This window comes from Convolutriloba macropyga, chromosome 7, assembly GCF_964194025.1.
Source record: "Convolutriloba macropyga chromosome 7, txConMacr16.3, whole genome shotgun sequence".
NCBI classification, from domain to species: domain Eukaryota; kingdom Metazoa; phylum Xenacoelomorpha; order Acoela; family Convolutidae; genus Convolutriloba; species Convolutriloba macropyga.
The window spans coordinates 14,183,496-14,201,938 of NC_134474.1; the positions used below are offsets into that span (position 1 = coordinate 14,183,496).

At 36.5% G+C, this 18,443-nt stretch overlaps 1 protein-coding gene across 1 annotated transcript in view; it reads left to right on the plus strand.

Moving 5' to 3' along the window:
- Positions 1-15,785, plus strand: part of LOC142342623 (uncharacterized) — a 63,424-nt gene extending 47,639 nt beyond the window's left edge. The window contains exons 12-15 of the mRNA XM_075394043.1: positions 5,308-5,614; positions 6,127-6,236; positions 8,627-8,864; positions 15,145-15,785. Coding sequence (XP_075250158.1) covers positions 5,308-5,614; positions 6,127-6,236; positions 8,627-8,864; positions 15,145-15,488 — 999 coding nt within the window. The 3' untranslated portion in view covers positions 15,489-15,785. The remainder of the gene's footprint in view (positions 1-5,307; positions 5,615-6,126; positions 6,237-8,626; positions 8,865-15,144) is intronic.
- Positions 15,786-18,443: the final 2,658 nt, after the last annotated feature.

Genomic DNA, 18,443 nt, shown 5'->3' on the forward strand with positions numbered 1-18,443 from the left:
TATAGCTGCAAAGCTGTTAGCTGAGCGTAGCTATATTGCGGTGTTCTTGGTTTTTTTTTGTTTCGTCGTCTGACGCTCTTTTTTCGTTTTACATTTGTTCACACAGCAAAGCTGAAAAAGTCAAATTTTCTGAATGACTTCTTCTCACTAACGGTATTCTCACTAACGGCAATAATGAGTGTATTTAAATGGACAAAATTTGATCTCATTTAGCAGTTTTTCAATAGTTCTAAATAGTTCTATGTTTTTCATTCAATTCTTGGGATTGTATTTCAGGACTTGTCCTGCTATGTTTTTTGTGAGTTTTTGGGCCAAAATGGTGCAATTTTCACGTCCTTTCGTAGTTTTTTGAATTTTTGAGTTTTTTGATCAGTCTTAAATTGGCTTTTGTCAAAACGTGAATTATTTTTCCTCCATAGGTTTTTAAAATTTTAATGGTTAAACTAAACTAAAGTTTCTCAAGTTGATTTTTCTAGTAGGAATTTCTTCGACGGGATGCTCATTTTGTGTATACAGTGTTTTGGGGATAATATTTTCTGCTGAATTTGTTTTGACTCTATCTGTTACTGTTAGTATCAACAGTTGGTGTTTTTAAAACTAGAGGTTTTATTATAGCTGCGAATCTGTAAGCTGAGCGTAGCTATATTGCGGTGGTCTTGGTTTTTTTTGTTTCGTCGTCTGACGCTCTTTTTTCGTTTTACATTTGTTCACACAGCAAAGCTTGAAAAGTCAAATTTTCTGAATGACTTCTTCTCACTAACGGCATTCTCACTAACGGCAATAATGAGTGTATTTAAATGGACAAAATTTGATCTCATTTGGCAGTTTTTCAATAGTTCTAAATAGTTCTATGTTTTTCATTCAATTCTTGGGATTGTATTTCAGGACTTGTCCTGCTATGTTTTTTGTGAGTTTTTGGGCTAAAATGGTGCAATTTTTACGTCCTTTTGTCGTTTTTTGAATTTTTGAGTTTTTATCAGTCTTAAATTGGCTTTTGTCAAAACGTGAATTATTTTTCCTCCATAGGTTATTAAAATTTTAATGGTTAAACTAAACTAAAGTTTCTCAAGTTGATTTTTCTAGTAGGAATTTCTTCGACGCGATGCTCATTTTGTGTATACTGTGTTTTGGGGATAATATTTTCTGCTGAATTTGTTTTGACTCTATCTGTTACTGTTAGTATCAACAGTTGGTGTTTTTAAAACTAGAGGTTTTATTATAGCTGCGAATCTGTAAGCTGAGCGTAGCTATATTGCGGTGGTCTTGGTTTTTTTTGTTTCGTCGTCTGACGCTCTTTTTTCGTTTTACATTTGTTCACACAGCAAAGCTTGAAAAGTCAAATTTTCTGAATGACTTCTTCTCACTAACGGCATTCTCACTAACGGCAATAATGAGTGTATTTAAATGGACAAAATTTGATCTCATTTGGCAGTTTTTCAATAGTTCTAAATAGTTCTATGTTTTTCATTCAATTCTTGGGATTGTATTTCAGGACTTGTCCTGCTATGTTTTTTGTGAGTTTTTGGGCTAAAATGGTGCAATTTTTACGTCCTTTTGTCGTTTTTTGAATTTTTGAGTTTTTATCAGTCTTAAATTGGCTTTTGTCAAAACGTGAATTATTTTTCCTCCATAGGTTATTAAAATTTTAATGGTTAAACTAAACTAAAGTTTCTCAAGTTGATTTTTCTTGTAGGAATTTCTTCGACGGGATGCTCATTTTGTGTATACAGTGTTTTGGGGATAATATTTTCTGCTGAATTTGTTTTGACTCTATCTGTTACTGTTAGTATCAACAGTTGGTGTTTTTAAAACTAGAGGTTTTATTATAGCTGCGAAGCTGTAAGCTGAGCGTAGCTATATTGCGGTGCTCTTGGTTTTTTTTGTTTCGTCGTCTGACGCTCTTTTTTCGTTTTACATTTGTTCACACAGCAAAGCTGGAAAAGTCGAATTTTCTGAATGACTTCTTCTCACTAACGGCATTCTCACTAAAGGCAATAATGAGTGTATTTAAATGGACAAAATTTGATCTCATTTGGCAGTTTTTCAATAGTTCTAAACAGTTCTATGTTTTTCATTCAATTCTTTGGATTGTATTTCAGGACTTGTCCTGCTATGTTTTTTGTGAGTTTTTGGGCCAAAATGGTGCAATTTTCACGTCCTTTCGTCGTTTTTTTTTTAATTTTTTGAGTTTTTTGATCAGTCTTAAATTGGCTTTTGTCAAAACGTGAATTATTTTTCCTCCATAGGTTTTTAAAATTTTAATGGTTAAACTAAACTAAAATTTCTCAAGTTGATTTTTCTAGTAGGAATTTCTTCGACGCGATGCTCATTTTGTGTATACTGTGTTTTGGGGATAATATTTTCTGCTGAATTTGTTTTGACTCTATCTGTTACTGTTAGTATCAACAGTTGGTGTTTTTAAAACTAGAGGTTTTATTATAGCTGCAAAGCTGTTAGCTGAGCGTAGCTATATTGCGGTGCTCTTGGTTTTTTTTGTTTCGTCGTCTGACGCTCTTTTTTCGTTTTACATTTGTTCACACAGCAAAGCTGAAAAAGTCAAATTTTCTGAATGACTTCTTCTTCTCACTAACGGTATTCTCACTAACGGCAATAATGAGTGTATTTAAGTGGACAAAAATTGATCTCATTTAGCAGTTTTTCAATAGTTCTAAATAGTTCTATGTTTTTCATTCAATTCTTGGGATTGTATTTCAGGACTTGTCCTGCTATGTTTTTTGTGAGTTTTTGGGCCAAAATGGTGCAATTTTCACGTCCTTTCGTAGTTTTTTGAATTTTTGAGTTTTTTGATCAGTCTTAAATTGGCTTTTGTCAAAACGTGAATTATTTTTCCTCCATAGGTTATTAGAATTTTAATGGTTAAACTAAACTAAAGTTTCTCAAGTTGATTTTTCTAGTAGGAATTTCTTCGACGGGATGCTCATTTTGTGTATACAGTGTTTTGGGGATAATATTTTCTGCTGAATTTGTTTTGACTCTATCTGTTACTGTTAGTATCAACAGTTGGTGTTTTTAAAACTAGAGGTTTTATTATAGCTGCGAAGCTGTAAGCTGAGCGTAGCTATATTGCGGTGCTCTTGGTTTTTTTTGTTTCGTCGTCTGACGCTCTTTTTTCGTTTTACATTTGTTCACACAGCAAAGCTGGAAAAGTCGAATTTTCTGAATGACTTCTTCTCACTAACGGCATTCTCACTAACGGCAATAATGAGTGTATTTAAATGGACAAAATTTGATCTCATTTGGCAGTTTTTCAATAGTTCTAAACAGTTCTATGTTTTTCATTCAATTCTTTGGATTGTATTTCAGGACTTGTCCTGCTATGTTTTTTGTGAGTTTTTGGGCCAAAATGGTGCAATTTTCACGTCCTTTCGTCGTTTTTTTTGAATTTTTTGAGTTTTTTGATCAGTCTTAAATTGGCTTTTGTCAAAACGTGAATTATTTTTCCTCCATAGGTTTTTAAAATTTTAATGGTTAAACTAAACTAAAGTTTCTCAAGTTGATTTTTCTAGTAGGAATTTCTTCGACGCGATTCTCATTTTGTGTATACTGTGTTTTGGGAATAATATTTTCTGCTGAATTTGTTTTGACTCTATCTGTTACTGTTAGTATCAACAGTTGGTGTTTTTAAAACTAGAGGTTTTATTATAGCTGCAAAGCTGTTAGCTGAGCGTAGCTATATTGCGGTGCTCTTGGTTTTTTTTGTTTCGTCGTCTGACGCTCTTTTTTCGTTTTACATTTGTTCACACAGCAAAGCTGAAAAAGTCAAATTTTCTGAATGACTTCTTCTCACTAACGGTATTCTCACTAACGGCAATAATGAGTGTATTTAAATGGACAAAATTTGATCTCATTTAGCAGTTTTTCAATAGTTCTAAATAGTTCTATGTTTTTCATTCAATTCTGGGGATTGTATTTCAGGACTTGTCCTGCTATGTTTTTTGTGAGTTTTTGGGCCAAAATGGTGCAATTTTCACGTCCTTTCGTAGTTTTTTGAATTTTTGAGTTTTTTGATCAGTCTTAAATTGGCTTTCGTCAAAACGTGAATTATTTTTCCTCCATAGGTTATTAAAATTTTAATGGTTAAACTAAACTAAAGTTTCTCAAGTTGATTTTTCTAGTAGGAATTTCTTCGACGGGATGCTCATTTTGTGTATACAGTGTTTTGGGGATAATATTTTCTGCTGAATTTGTTTTGACTCTATCTGTTACTGTTAGTATCAACAGTTGGTGTTTTTAAAACTAGAGGTTTTATTATAGCTGCGAAGCTGTAAGCTGAGCGTAGCTATATTGCGGTGCTCTTGGTTTTTTTTTGTTTCGTCGTCTGACGCTCTTTTTTCGTTTTACATTTGTTCACACAGCAAAGCTGAAAAAGTCAAATTTTCTGAATGACTTCTTCCTCTCACTAACGGCATTTGCGCGCGTGACGTCATTCCTCACTCGCTTTAGCAAAAGTTTTTAGGTTGATTGCGTGATTAGATTTTGATCATACGTGACTTACCTCACTCAATAAAATTACTTTTGACTTTAAAACTTAAGTTTAGTTTGAATTTGTTTAAGGTCAAAGGAACTCATTTGTGCAGTAAAGGGTCCCTAATAAGAGGCTTCTGCGGAATGAATTTTAACAAGCTTTATTAATTTATCGCTGAATGTTTTTTACCTAGTTTTTTGAGCGGCGTCGATTTTTTTTCAATTTAGATCTGTATCTGTTTCTATCTCTATTATATGGCGCGCAGGTCTATTCTTTCGCAGCTATTCCGGCAATCTGCCGGCTATGTTTTTCAATTTTAACTGTTTTTCAAATTTTTCAAAAACCTCTGAATATTTTCAAAAATAGTATTAGTTAAACTGTTTTCTTTTCCTTGATTAATCTGACAGTAAGTATCCAATGTTGAGATCTACAATTTTGCGTCTCAAATTTGATCGAATGTGCATCACCGATTCTCACGAATCACGTATTTTTTCAGTTTCTATCTTTTTCGACCTAATGTGAGGTCAAACATGCCAATCTCGGGTTTTTTATTGCGTATTCTTTTTACGTTTAAGCAAAGAAATTTTGAGATGAATTTGTCTCTGCAATAGCTCAATAATCGAATAAATTGCATGTTAAAAATGTATGTGGCAACAATTTGTGCCGCGCAGACTTGTACGAGCCATATATTTGGTGTACATTCTTGGTGTTGTTTTTGGTCTGGATCTATAAAAAAAAGTAGAAGAATATTTATCCGCGAATCTATAAATGCACTATTGATTTATGTTCAAGGAAACTATGCTTACTTCATCATTATTTAGATCCCTCCCTCGTCGATGGCGCTGATTTCGGAGCAACATATGCACTACTCAATGCTGGGATTGGGAGACGTTGTGATGCCTGGACTGCTGCTCTGTTTCATTCTCCGATTTGATTCCCTTAGGAACCGATCTCAAAACCTCTTTAGAACAACTAGATGCTCTTCTCGATCAAAAGGAAGCCATTCGTCATCGTCTGGAGATACCAGTAATATGATTGAGCAGCCTAGATGCTTAAGTACAGTTCGCTGTTTGTCAGTGTGTAGTGCAATCACTTGTTTTCAGACAGCGTTGTTTGGATACACGATTGGTGAGACTTCGAATTCTTTTTCAGTTTTGCCTTTGACGGTTACAAAGAAATTAATTGTTCTCGATTGAAATTTGTAGCAATGATATTAGTCCTGCCTATAAGTCCATTTGACTTTTCGTTCTCAAACTTGGTATGAACAGATAGCGCTCGGAGGGCATGAAGTCCCTTTAGAGCCTTTCGGCTTACTAGATTCTAAGTATGCGATTCATCGAAACTGTTTGGAGACATAAATTCATGGTGTGAAGGGCGTGTGTGGTTCTCAGAGTTGACCTCCCCCGCCCCTCAACTTCAACCTCCCCTCCCGCCCATTTGACTCCTAATACCCCATCCCCCACGTGCCCCCTCCCCCTCATCTGTTGTCCTTTCAGTGTATTAATTAGACAGTCATTTCTTTAAGCTGGGGCACTTAGCTTAAAGGCGGCGTAAAGTTTCATCTGGATAAAGTTTTTACGGCCTTCAAGTTCCTCTTTTCATTGAATGAGTGGGCTGGTAAAAGAGACAACATATTTCAGGTCTGATCTGTGCAACCTTGACTTCGGAGATCTTTCAACATGCTCAGCCGGCCTTGCTGTACATCGTGCCAGCCACTCTCCTCCCATTGATAGTCGCTGCCTATCTAAAGGTCGGTTCTTTCGTTTATTAAGTCGTCATAACACAACACAGCTAGGGTATTGCTGAGCCATACGCTGAAATGCTCTCTATCCAAGGGATCTAGTTAATTCTTTTTTTTCGGCTAAATTTTAAATTAAAGAACCTCAGGTGGCTGCTCCAGTCGTGGTTGACAGATTGTTCGATAATCCATGTTGGCACGGAATCTAGATCGAGCTATGTGGAAACTCCATACAAAATATGACGGAAGTTAGTTGTTTATCGGTCACGAAGTTTTTTAACCTTGAAGTTTACTCCAAATACTGTCCTACTCCCCAGCCGCATTCAAGTGATAGGTGTACTCTATTGACTGTAATGATTCTGCTACTAGCAATGGGTCGTTTTTTAATAGCCGCACAGCGATAGCTGGGGCTATTATTGGCCTTCTCTTGGTTTTTTACAGTTCAAAGAATTTGAATTGTATTGGGGCGCTGTCTTTTTACGACTCGAAGAGGACTATTGGAGAAGTCCTTTTTTTTAATCAATTTTATTGGAGTGATTTTTGAAGCGGGAAATGAAACGCGTGAAAAAATTTGGAGTGATTTTGGTGCTGAACAAAAGTGAAGAGCGGAGCGAAAAGAGAGTGGTTTTTGTTCATATCGCTGTTTTCTAGAGAGCGAGAAATTGAGGTGTGAAAAAAAAATTCTAAGCGAGCGAAATTTTTTGTTCACGTGCGGCATTTTAAAGCAGTTTTTTTTCATTTTTTTGGTTAAGAGGTTTTGTTATGATTTTGTTTTAATTTTAAGGTGGATTTGGCAGTGGTTTGAAAGTTTCTGGAAATTCATATGAGTTTTCTGCTAATTCGGAGGTTTTTCATGTATTTTGCTGATTTTTGGGCTAATTTTTGCGATTTTTTGACGATCGTTTTGTTTTACTGCCTGAAATGGGTAATGAAAAGACACATAATGAATTGTGCATTTTATAGATAACAATTGGCTACAGTTTTGTGGAAATGAATCTTTTTGTGTTGAGAAATATGACAAAAAAAATACCGAAAATTTGAACTATTTTTTTTAATTTTTTGCAGTTTTTCGTTTTTTTTTTCTGTTTTTTAGACATGTTTCTTAGCCTATTATGAGTTGCCTATTGTTTTGCGATTATTTGGATTCCCTATTTGCTGAAAGGAATTTTTCTTTGGATTTATATGCTTTTTGTAAAATTAAAAACTTATTAACGTTTTCCATTTTTTTAGTGCAAGTTGTTTGCAAGAGTTTTTTTCATTATTTGGCTTCAGTTATTTTAAAAAGACTCTCATAAGTGGTTTTAGTATGTACTAGTTGTTTTGATTAGGTAATTTTGGCAGAGATAGTTTTTTCGGGATCTCAATTTATGACAAAATTTGATCAGATTTTTTTATCATATTTTAACAGATTTGATTTTCTTGTTTTTACTATTTTGTTATATGGTTTTGTTTCAAAATAATCATAAATTAGTGGAGGCATGTTTTGTCTGATGAGTAGTTGGATGGCGTTTAAACGGATTTCCATTTCAAGTCGTTTCCGGAATTCTTCCGGCTATGTTTTTTTTAAGATCTGTTCACACATTTTCATGATTTTCGAAGTCAAATTGGAGTAGTGATTTTGGTCACGCCGAAACAGGAAGTGGAGCGAAAAAGCGAGTGGTTTTGCGGCGTGAAATTTTTTCGCTCTAAATTTAAAGTAGAGTGAGAAAACGGTGTTTGAACAAAAAATCGCTTTCTCGCTAGTGGTTTTTTCACATGCGGCAATTTCCCTTTGATTTTTTCTGTTTTTTCGATTTTTTGGATCGGTTTTTTTCCCAATCCATTCACAGTCCTTTCTAGGTCTAGTTTTCTGTTTAGTCGATGAAAATTCTTTGAATTGTACGTCAGGACTTGTCCTGCTATGTTTTTTTATTTCGTCGTCATGATTTTTGTTACGACCATATGACGTCACAGCCACTTTTTGTTCATTCGTTCATGCAATTTCAACTGAATTGCATGTGTGACGTCATTTTTCGCTCTTAGTGGAGCGAGTTTTTTTTGTTCATGCGCGTGATTAATTTTTTGGTCACACGTGACTTACCTCACTCTCAAAAATGACTTCCTTACTTTGAAATTGACTTTTATTTACTTTAATTCAAAGAGATAAGGTCAAATGGGTGTATGTTACTCTAAATGAAGGTTATTTGAGATCAGCTAATAGAGGCAGCAATAACTTATACAGTTTTTAAATCAAAATATAACAGATCAGCCTTCAATGAAAAGACAAGACGAATTTTTTTGGTCTGTCTTTTTTACTGTTTTTTTTAGACTGCCGATCTACGAATCTATTGCGGCTATTTTCTGGCAATCTGCCAGCTATGTTTAGCTTTGTCGAAGTTGAACAGTTTTCGTCTTTGTTCCAGGGTGACCTTAGTGATATGTGGGAAGGGCCCTTCGAAATTGGAGTAAATGGGTGTGACAACGAATCCACCTCCTCATCTCGGCTGGCATTTGGAGGCAGAACAACCCACTCTCGCAATGCCTCCCTCGATTTCCTCAACAGTCTGATTTCTCCTGCTATCATGGACCATGACAACACATGCAGCAGAAACAACCGCTGTCATCACCCTTCTCAAGAATCATCCCATTGTACTCTGCAAGGTACTACATTTTACATCTGCGTCTGTAACCACACAGAGTTACCGTGTTTAATTGCCCTCGGACAATGTTTAAAGCCATTATTGTAAACGTGTGTATCTTGTGTGCAAAATTTGACCGGTTTCTTTTAAAATATTCTTCCGATTTCACTTCTGGGGTGGCTTTCTCACGCTTCATTTCTAGATTTTTGAGTGATTTGAATCGCACGCATTCAGAAATTGAGTCTGTTGCTAAAATGAAAGCTTTTGTGACCATTCGAGAGGTCACAGGTTCGCACCCCCCCCCCAGTCAAGTTTACATTTGTACCATAAGGGCCCGGTGCAACCAAAACTCCCCTCCCACCTTTGTCCCACCTCCCCACCCCAAAAGGACTGTTGTCCACCACCCCACCCCCTAATGTTGCCCATCACCCCCCCCCCCCTCGGTGCACTCCCACTCTCCGCTGCGCTCACCTCACGTCCCTTGAATTTAGCTAAAGCTGGCCTCACTAAACCGCGGTTAGCTACTGACGAAGCCAACTGCTCGCCGGTCATTTGAGAGCAATTCGCCGGACGTTAGTCGGTTGTTTCGACATTTTTCGTGGATTTTGACATATGTAGGCTAGTTCCACTGTTCTCTCATTCTGTTCGAAGTGCGTTCAAACAGTAGTTGCTGAGCAGAGCAATTCAAAATGAACAGAGTCAGTATAAAAATCACTAAATCAGAAATAGAAACGGGATCAACCGATAAAGCCCAATATTAGAAGCCGCTTACCCTAACTTTGTTCTTGTAAGTCCTAGTAACCATCTCTAATATTTTATTGCTTTTAATAATAGCCCATTTATCCTCTCATTAATAAACAGGAGTATGTTCAACTTTGAAATGTCGTCAAAATAGTTTGGACTCAAAAATGTTTTTATACAAAAATCATTTTGTACAAATTATTTTCTTCTATTCTTTCAATTCCAATCGTGGTTATGGGAATCAACGGCGGCTATTTTCCCGGTAGTCCTCCGGTTTTGTTTTATTTTTAATAGCCGCCCTCATCTTCTCAGCCGGCTATTATAGCGCTCCTGAATTTTTCTACTTCGTCGAACAAAAAAAAATGTTTCGGTTTGCCTCATTTTGCCGCTTTTTCAACATTTTGCGTGAAATCTCTTTGACTTCTGTAGGCTAGTTTCTCTCTTCTCTCATTCTGCTAAAAGTGATTTTGAACATCAGTTGCTCAGCAAAGCAATTCAAAATGAACAGAATCAGTGTAAAAAATTGAAGTCAGAAATAGAAACGGGATAAACCCATAAAGCCCAATTTTAGATTCCCGCTATTTGAACGTCGTTCCTATAAGTCTTAGTTAAGATCTCTAATGCTTATTGGTATTGATAGTAGCCCCTGTAGCCTCTATCTATGAAACAGAAGTATGCTCAACTACGAAATGCCATCAAAATAAATCGGACTTAAAAAATGTTTTTGTCCAAAAAATCTTTTTTTTTTTTCAATATCTTCTATTCTTTCAATCCCAATCATGCTTATTGGAATCAACGGCGGCTATTTTCTGGCAATCTGCTGAGTATGTTTAGTATAGCAGAGCAATTCAATTTTTCATTTGTTTTGTCTGTTCTTTCAACCACAATCGTGGTTATGGGAATCAACGCGGCTATTTCCCCGGTTGTCGTCCGGGTTTGTTTTATTTTTTCATCACAATTCAAAGAACTTGAATTGTTTTGGGCTGCTGCCTTTTTTAACGACTCGCAGAGGAGTAATGGTGGAGCGTCCTTTTTGAGTGAAAACTAATTGTTTATGCCAAACAGCTCAACGAATTGATGAAAACAGAGTAGAGAGGGTTATATTCTTATTCAACAGCATTCACACTGAGCATCTCAATCATAGATTAGTTTTATATGCATTCTTGCGCTATTTTTGCGGTTTTGACGTCTTTGACGCTTTCTACTCTGTATTCATGTATTTTGTGTTTGAGGAATTTTTTGGTTGAAATTAGTTTTTGTGTTTTGTGACTTGGATTTCGTTATTATCAATCTCAGTTTGTTCGAGTTCTAGAAAATGAGCTGAATCTAAACAATTTTTTGCTTCTTTTTTCTGTTTTTATCCCCGCGTAGTGAATATAGTTACCCACTCCCCTCATCAAAGCAGGCTGCAAAAGATTTGAGCTCCGGCTAGTCGTTCGAGAACATTTCTTCCGACATAATGTTTTCTCCATGTAAAGAGAAATATCGCTGGGCCACAAACGTCCAAACAAAAAAGTTCCCCTGGCCTAAGTTCCTCACCCCTCAAATAGGTGGAAACAATTGTTCTAGAGTTTTGACTGAATTCAGTCCCTTGAATCGTTCTACTTGAGTGCACGTGAACAAGAAAAAGTTACCCTTGTTTTCTTGTAAAATAATTGGACAACTAAAAAAAATTGCGTGCTTGAGGTTTTCGTTTTTTGTCATCTAATTTTCTCTCATTCGCAAGTGTCAGCATCTGAACTCAATTGGCTGCAGTCCACTCCTTAAGTCAAATTAAAAGTGCGACAATTGGTGTAGTTTTTTACTCTAAATTTTATTGGTGATTACGGTGTTATATAATAACGTAAAATGACGTCATTAGAAGCCCCCTGCAGTGAATTTAGTTACCCACTCCCCTCATCGAAGCAGGCTGCAATAGATTCGAGCTCCCGGTTCTGATTCGAGAGCATTTCGTCTGACATAATGTTTTTTCCATGCAAAGAAAAATATCGATGGGCCACAAACGTCCTAACAAAAAAGTTCCCCTGGCCTCAGTTCCTCACCCCAAAATTGGTTGGAACAAACATTCAAGAATTTTGGCTGAGTTCGGTCTTTTTCGTGATAACTACATTAGTAATAGCCGCCTCAGCTTCTCAGCCGGCTATTATAGTGCTCCTATTTTTCATTTTTTTACTAAAATTTTTTTGCTTTACTTTCACAGCTTTTTCAACATTTTGCGTGAAATCTTTTTAATTTCTCTCAAACGAAGTTTGTAGCAATTATATTAGTCCTGTTGGTCTTTTTTATCCGATTTTTCGCTTGACTGATTTTTCGCCTGACGCTTTTGACTTTTCGTCTCAAAAACGCGATAAACAGGTAGCGCCCAGCGGGCATTGAGTTCTCTTAGAGCTTTACAGCTCTGTTTCAGCTCAAACTGTTGGAGACTTATACTTATACTATACTTATGGTGTGAAGGTTGGTTCTTAGAGGTTGAAGACACCCCCAATGTTGACCCCCCACCGCGCTGTTGCCCCCCGCCCTAGTGTTTCGCCCCAATCAGCCCCCATTTTTGGAAAATTTCTATGTTCCAAGTGTATGGATCTTTATGAGCCTGTGAAACTATTTCAGGCTTGAAACGGGGATACGGGATAGCCTCTTGAGACTATGAAATGACTCTTAAGATATTAATGTTTTGTATTCTAGCAAGATTTTGTTAAAATTTGAAAATTTTTTCAATATATTTTGTCCTTGTGAGTTTAACGACCATTATTGGCCAACGAAACTTTTCAAGTATCAGAGATGGGTTACTTGACAGAACTTTCGATACAGAAAATGGTTTTGAACTTTTGTTTCTTGAGAAAATGAAAACATTTTTTGATTTTGTGCCTTTTTCAGATTTTTTTCTATATTAACTAGAAGTTGCATTGTCGAATCCAATTATGGAAGATATTCCTGTCTCTTTCGGTTAGGTTTCCTTTCGTTCTCTTTCTCGTTCAAGTTTTATTTCTCTCTCTCTCTCTCTCTCTCTCTCTTTGTTGATGCCGCACTTCAGCTGCTGTTAATTGGCGTAATATCATCATCTCTGATCCTCATTATCAATGAGTTATAGTTGAAATGTTTTTCATCATAAATGATCTAACAGGCGCTCTTTAGGAAACTATTGTTGATTGCGCTCAAAAGCAATTTGTAGCAAATATATTAATCTTGTTTGTCTTATGCAATTTTTCGCTGGGCCGATTTTTCGTCTGACCCATCTGACTTTCGTCTTCAGAAACGAGATAAAGAGGTAGCGCCCTGAGGTCACTAAACCGTGGCTAGCTGTTGACAAAGCCAACCGCTCGCCGGTCGTTTGAGAGCAATTCGCCCGACGTTAGTCGCTTATGTTCGACTTCTTTAGGCTAATTTTACTCTTCTGTCATTCTGCTAAATGGTGTTTTTAGACAGCAGTTGCTCAGCAAAGCAATTCAATTTTTTCCCGTGGTTATGGGAATCAACGCGGCTATTTCCCCGGTTGTCGTCCGGGTTTGTTTTATTTTTTCATTACAATTCAAAGAATTTGAATTGTATTGGGGTGCTGCCGTTTTAACGACTCGCAGAGGAGTATTGGTGGAGCGTCCTTTTTGTGTGAGAACTAAGTGTTTCGGCCAAACGGCTCAACGAATTGATGAAAACAAAGAAAAGAGGGTTATAATCTGTTTCAACAGCATTCAGAATTGCATTTACTTTGGGAGCATTTCTGAGCATCTCAATCATAGATAAGAGTTCTATATGCATTCTTGCTTTATTTTTGCGGTTTTGCCGTCTTAGACGCTTGTTTGCTCTATTAATGTTTTTTTTGTGTTTGAGGTAATTTTATGGTTAAAATTAGTTTTTGTGTTGATTTTTCCAACTTTCCGATTTCGTTACTATCAATCTCATTTTGTTTGTGTTCTAGGACATGATCTGAATCTAAACATATTTTTTGCTTCACTTTTCTGTTTTATGATTTTTTGGCCTTCTTTTTTTCTGCTTTTCAGAACTTTTTCTTTGTTCAATTTTGTCATTACAGGTTGTATTGAGAACAGTTATAAAGACTTCACTATTTTTAGAGAACATTTTGAAAACTTTTTTTCATTTTTTATCCTTTAATTCTTTTCTGTGCTCGGTTTTTCTCCTTTTTCGAGATTTATCGTTGGCTGCTTTCCCACAATCTTTTAAATTTACTCATATCATAAAATGACAATCTATTGTAACAATCCTTTCAAAGAAAGCATCCAAAAAATGATTTAACAAAAAAAAATTTCTCGCTTTCTCGCTCTTGTTTTTTGCTCATACGCGGAATTTTGACAATTATTTTTACTGTTTTCGATTTTATCTGATTGTTTTCTAATTGGTTTTCTCAATCCATTCATAGTCCCTTCGAATTCAACTTTTTTTCTTTAGTTAATGAAAAATCTTTTATTGTGTCAGGACTTGTCCGGCAATGTCTTTTTACTTTGTTGAACAAAATTTGTTTCTCTTCGCCTCATTTTGCCGCTTTTTCGACATTTCGCATGAAATTTTATTTTACTTATCTAGGCTAGTTTCTTTCTGGGACAGTCTTTCTCAAAGTGCGCCCCTATAATTAAGCTAAAGCTAGCCTATCTCAACCGTGGCTAGCTACTGACGATGCCAACCTCTCGCCGGTCTTTTGAGAGCAATTCACCCGACTTTAGTCAGTTATGTTTTGACATTTCACGTGTTATCTGTAGGTTAGTTTTTTTCTCATTCTGCTCGAAGTGCATTAAACACAGTTTCTCAGCAAAGCAATTGAAAGCGACCAGAATCAGTATCGGAAAACGAAATCACACTTTGACTTTTTTCTTATTTATCTTTGCTATCATCTCTTATTCTCTTTGGCTGTTGTAATAGCCACTGTATCCTTTCTTTTAGAAACAAGAGTATGTCTAACTACCAAAACCAATCAAAATAGTTCGCACTTTTAAAATGTTTTTGTACAACGATCAATTTTTTTGTCATTCCATCCTAATCGGTGATATGGGAAGCAATGTTTCCAACTGCTCTCAAACGAAGGTTTTAGCAATATCACGTGTCTTGTTTTAAGCGATTTTTTGCTTGACCGATTTTTCGTCAAACCATTTGAACTTTTCTTCTTCAAACCGGGATAAACAGGTAAAGCCAGGAGGGCATTAAGTGTCTGAGCAGTTCTCTTAGAGCCTTAATGTCTGACTAGGCTCGAGATATGCGATTTACCTAAGCTGTTTTGAAGAGACAATTTCATGGTATGAAAGGCGGTTTCTAATCTTAAAAGGTTGATCCCCCAGTTGCCCCCGCCTAATGGTAGCATACCTAAGCCCCAGCTGGATACTACCGAAGTCAACGTCGCAACAATGAGCTGGATGAGATATTAGCTGGATGCCAGATAAAGATAAAGGAATTTCAATTTGAGATTCTGCTAGCTCTTCTGCTTATAATGCCTTCAATTTCCCACCTGTAGTCACGAAATTTTTTAGCATTCGGTCTTAGGAGAACGAAATTCGAATCGTCCTGGGGGTAGTTTAGGGCCTGAATTAGCTACTAGATGTTGAAGTTAATATTTTTAGGGGAGCAGCTTTTCATCCGAAGTTATCTGCAATCTCCTAATTTGTCATCGCCACCCTTTGCCAAGAAGTTAGCGCAAAACCCTAACCATAGCGGGCATTGCGTCAATAAGAACAGGGCACGTCTGCGAGACCATTTTGATACCAAATTACTGAATAGCTCAGGCAATAAGAACCAAGTGGTCTGCAAATCAGATGTGTCTTCCATCACTCTGGTCGAGGACGTGTTCGAGAGTCTGGAGCCTCAACGGGAGGATATTCGTGGTCAGGATGAACAAGAAGGGGATGACGATCTGTTCATGCCCCTTTACGACTCAACCGAACTTTTGACTGTTCAGATTGACTGACTAACTCACTGAGTAGATTTTAGTCATCATGTGGAAGGCAGACTACAAAAGCCAATTTATCATCCATCCAAAAACTTTAATAATCCGGGCAGGGATCGTAGTATGGCATTTTGTCACTCTAACTGAAGTTTATTATGGTCAAGTATCAAATGTACGTGGCTGTTATTTTCTTGCTTGATGTGTTGTTTCAGCGTAACTATTTTTTGTACCTTAGTTTAGTGCAGACTTGTTGTTTAAAAACAGTTGTTGTCTTTAGCCCGGATTGGCCAGCAAACTATCCTTCGTAAATTTCCGTTAGAAATTTTTGAACTTAAGGAAATGCTCGGCAATTTTATCAGTGGATATGAAAGGTAATCTTGATAACCATATTATATTTTAACAACTTGTACCTTAATGGAACCATGTCTGGTGATTTGATAAGGCTCGCGAAACAGGCCAATCCGGGAATTGGTGTCATGCGCATTAAATAGTTTTACCCCCCAAAACAAGGACCATTTAATACCCGTTTCGGATACTTCGAGAGGCCATGAAAAAATGGTCAAATCTGTCGGTTAGTCATACGTTGTGATTCGTACGAGCTCTCGTCATTAAAAGGAATTGTGATTTTCGGGAAAATGACATTAAATTTATTTCCGCCGGTTCCTCCTAAGTGTGCATAAATAGTTTCCCGAGAGCTCAATTAGGGTTGAGTTTGACTAATTTAATAAGTCTGCTCGTATGGGAAATAGAAACTGGGATGTTAAAAACAAGGGTATTTGAATCGGAATTTAGTTGGCGAAATAAACATCTTTTTCGTGGCCTCAGGATGACTTTTCTCAAAAATTAGGAGATGTCTTGTGCAGTATTCTGTTCTTTTATTACCAACTATTAACGCTTGTGAAGTCTTTCTAGTGTATTTAGAGTCTGAGCCCCCTTTTATACTCATTATATATCATTTGAAAGTTTTAAGCCATGTTAAAGATAACTATCTATCATTTTATCATCTGATTTGCAACTTTAGTATATTAATGATAGTTTAGCCAACTTTTTTCCACACAATACTTGAGAAACAAATAAGCTCAAAAGATTTACTCAAAACTGGTTGAATAAGAGTTACGTTACACGATGAGCCCCTAAAAATGACGTATTTGAAGCGAATATACCTTATTACGCTTATAAAAGTAACGTCTATAAAAATTTTGACGTATATTTTGAGTTATCTTTACTTTTGCGAGGTATCTTTATACTTTTCTGAAAAATTCAAGTTATCCAAAATTGACCAGAATTTAAAAAAATTTAGTGTAAAATTTTTTGAGCGCGGTTGGCCTCTATTCCTCGAAAAAACGAGTGCAAATAAAGGTGAAAATTAGCATTTGATGGCCACAGGTTGTCTTCCCAGCTCAGCGAACAAACTGCAGTTTTTGAAGCATTGACTGACTTACTTGCATCACTCGGCGAAATTGCGCACCTCAATTTATTCGGGATTTTGGTAGACTGTTCAACTGGTAGACCCTACCTACTTTTGTCCCTACTCTCCGTTTTATCCCCTCTCTATCTTCTTAACACATGGAGACAAATCCCGAAGTATGAGATAGTGACTACGAAAAACAACCTCTCACCAGTCGTTGGAGAGCACTTTCTCGGATGTTACACGGGGTTATAATTGGTGTGCGACTGCTTACTAAATTCGGAAGTTGCCAGTCTCAGAGATCAGATATTCAGTTGAATCGGCAAAAGCCTTTTTTGGCCAGGAATATATCGCCACGAATCAGTGCCGAACGGCCAAATGAGGCGTCCAATGCTTGAATTTGATTTGCATAGAATACGCCGCATGATACATTTTTGCTCAAATAAATTAAGCAAATATGCATTGCATGATTGCTCTTAACGTTTAAAACAACCAAGGGTAAGATTCGAAATTCCGCAACCTGAGTAAGATTCGGAAGTGCCAACGTTAACACGCCAGGAGCTCACTTAGCGAAAGTTGCGATTTGAGGGTTATCAGCAAGGGTACGTCTGCAGAAATCACTACGAAACTAGTTAACACCTCAAAAATCTACGTGCTTTTCGTTAAGCACCAGAGGTTTTCACTGACTGCAAGCAGATTTTTTAAACTATGCTTGAGTTGGGTTGAATGCAATAAAATCTACTCTGTAAATAAGGTTTAAATCAAAGAATTACTTGATCATTCTTAAAGTAGTCAAATTATCATTTGGTTATTAATAGCCGCACAGCGATAGCTGAGGCTATTATTGGCCTTCTCTTGGTTTTTTTACAATTCAAAGAATTTGAATTGTATTGGGGCGCTGTCTTTTTTTTTACAATTCAAAGAATTTGAATTGTATTGGGGCGCTGTCTTTTTTTTACGACTCGAAGAGGAGTATTGGAGAAGTCCTTTTTTTTAATCAATTTTATTGGAGTGATTTTTGAAGCGGGAAATGAAACGCGTGAAAAAATTTGGAGTGATTTTGGTGCTGAACAAAAGTGAAGAGCGGAGCGAAAAGAGAGTGGTTTTTGTTCATACCGCTGTTTTTGAGAGAGCGAGAAATTGATGTGTGAAAAAATTTTCTCTAAGCGAGCGAATTTTTTTGTTCACGTGCGGCATTTTAAAGCAGTTTTTTTCATTTATTTTCGTTAAGAGGTTTGGTTATGATTTTGTTTTAATTTTAAGCTGGTTCCGGTAGTGGTTTGAAGGTTTCTGGAAATTCATATGACTTTTATGATAATTCGGAGGTTTTTAATGTATTTTGCTGATTTTCGGGCTAATTTTTGCGTTTTTTGACGATTATTTTGTTTTACTGGCTCAAATGGGCATTGAAGAAGCCCCTTCTACTTGAGAAATATTATGATATCAATTGATTGCAGTTTTGTGGGCAAGAATCATTTTTTTGTTGAGAAATATGACAAAAAAATGGCGAAAATTGCAACTATTTTTCTTAATTTTTTGCATTTTTTCATTTTTTTTCTGTTTTTAGC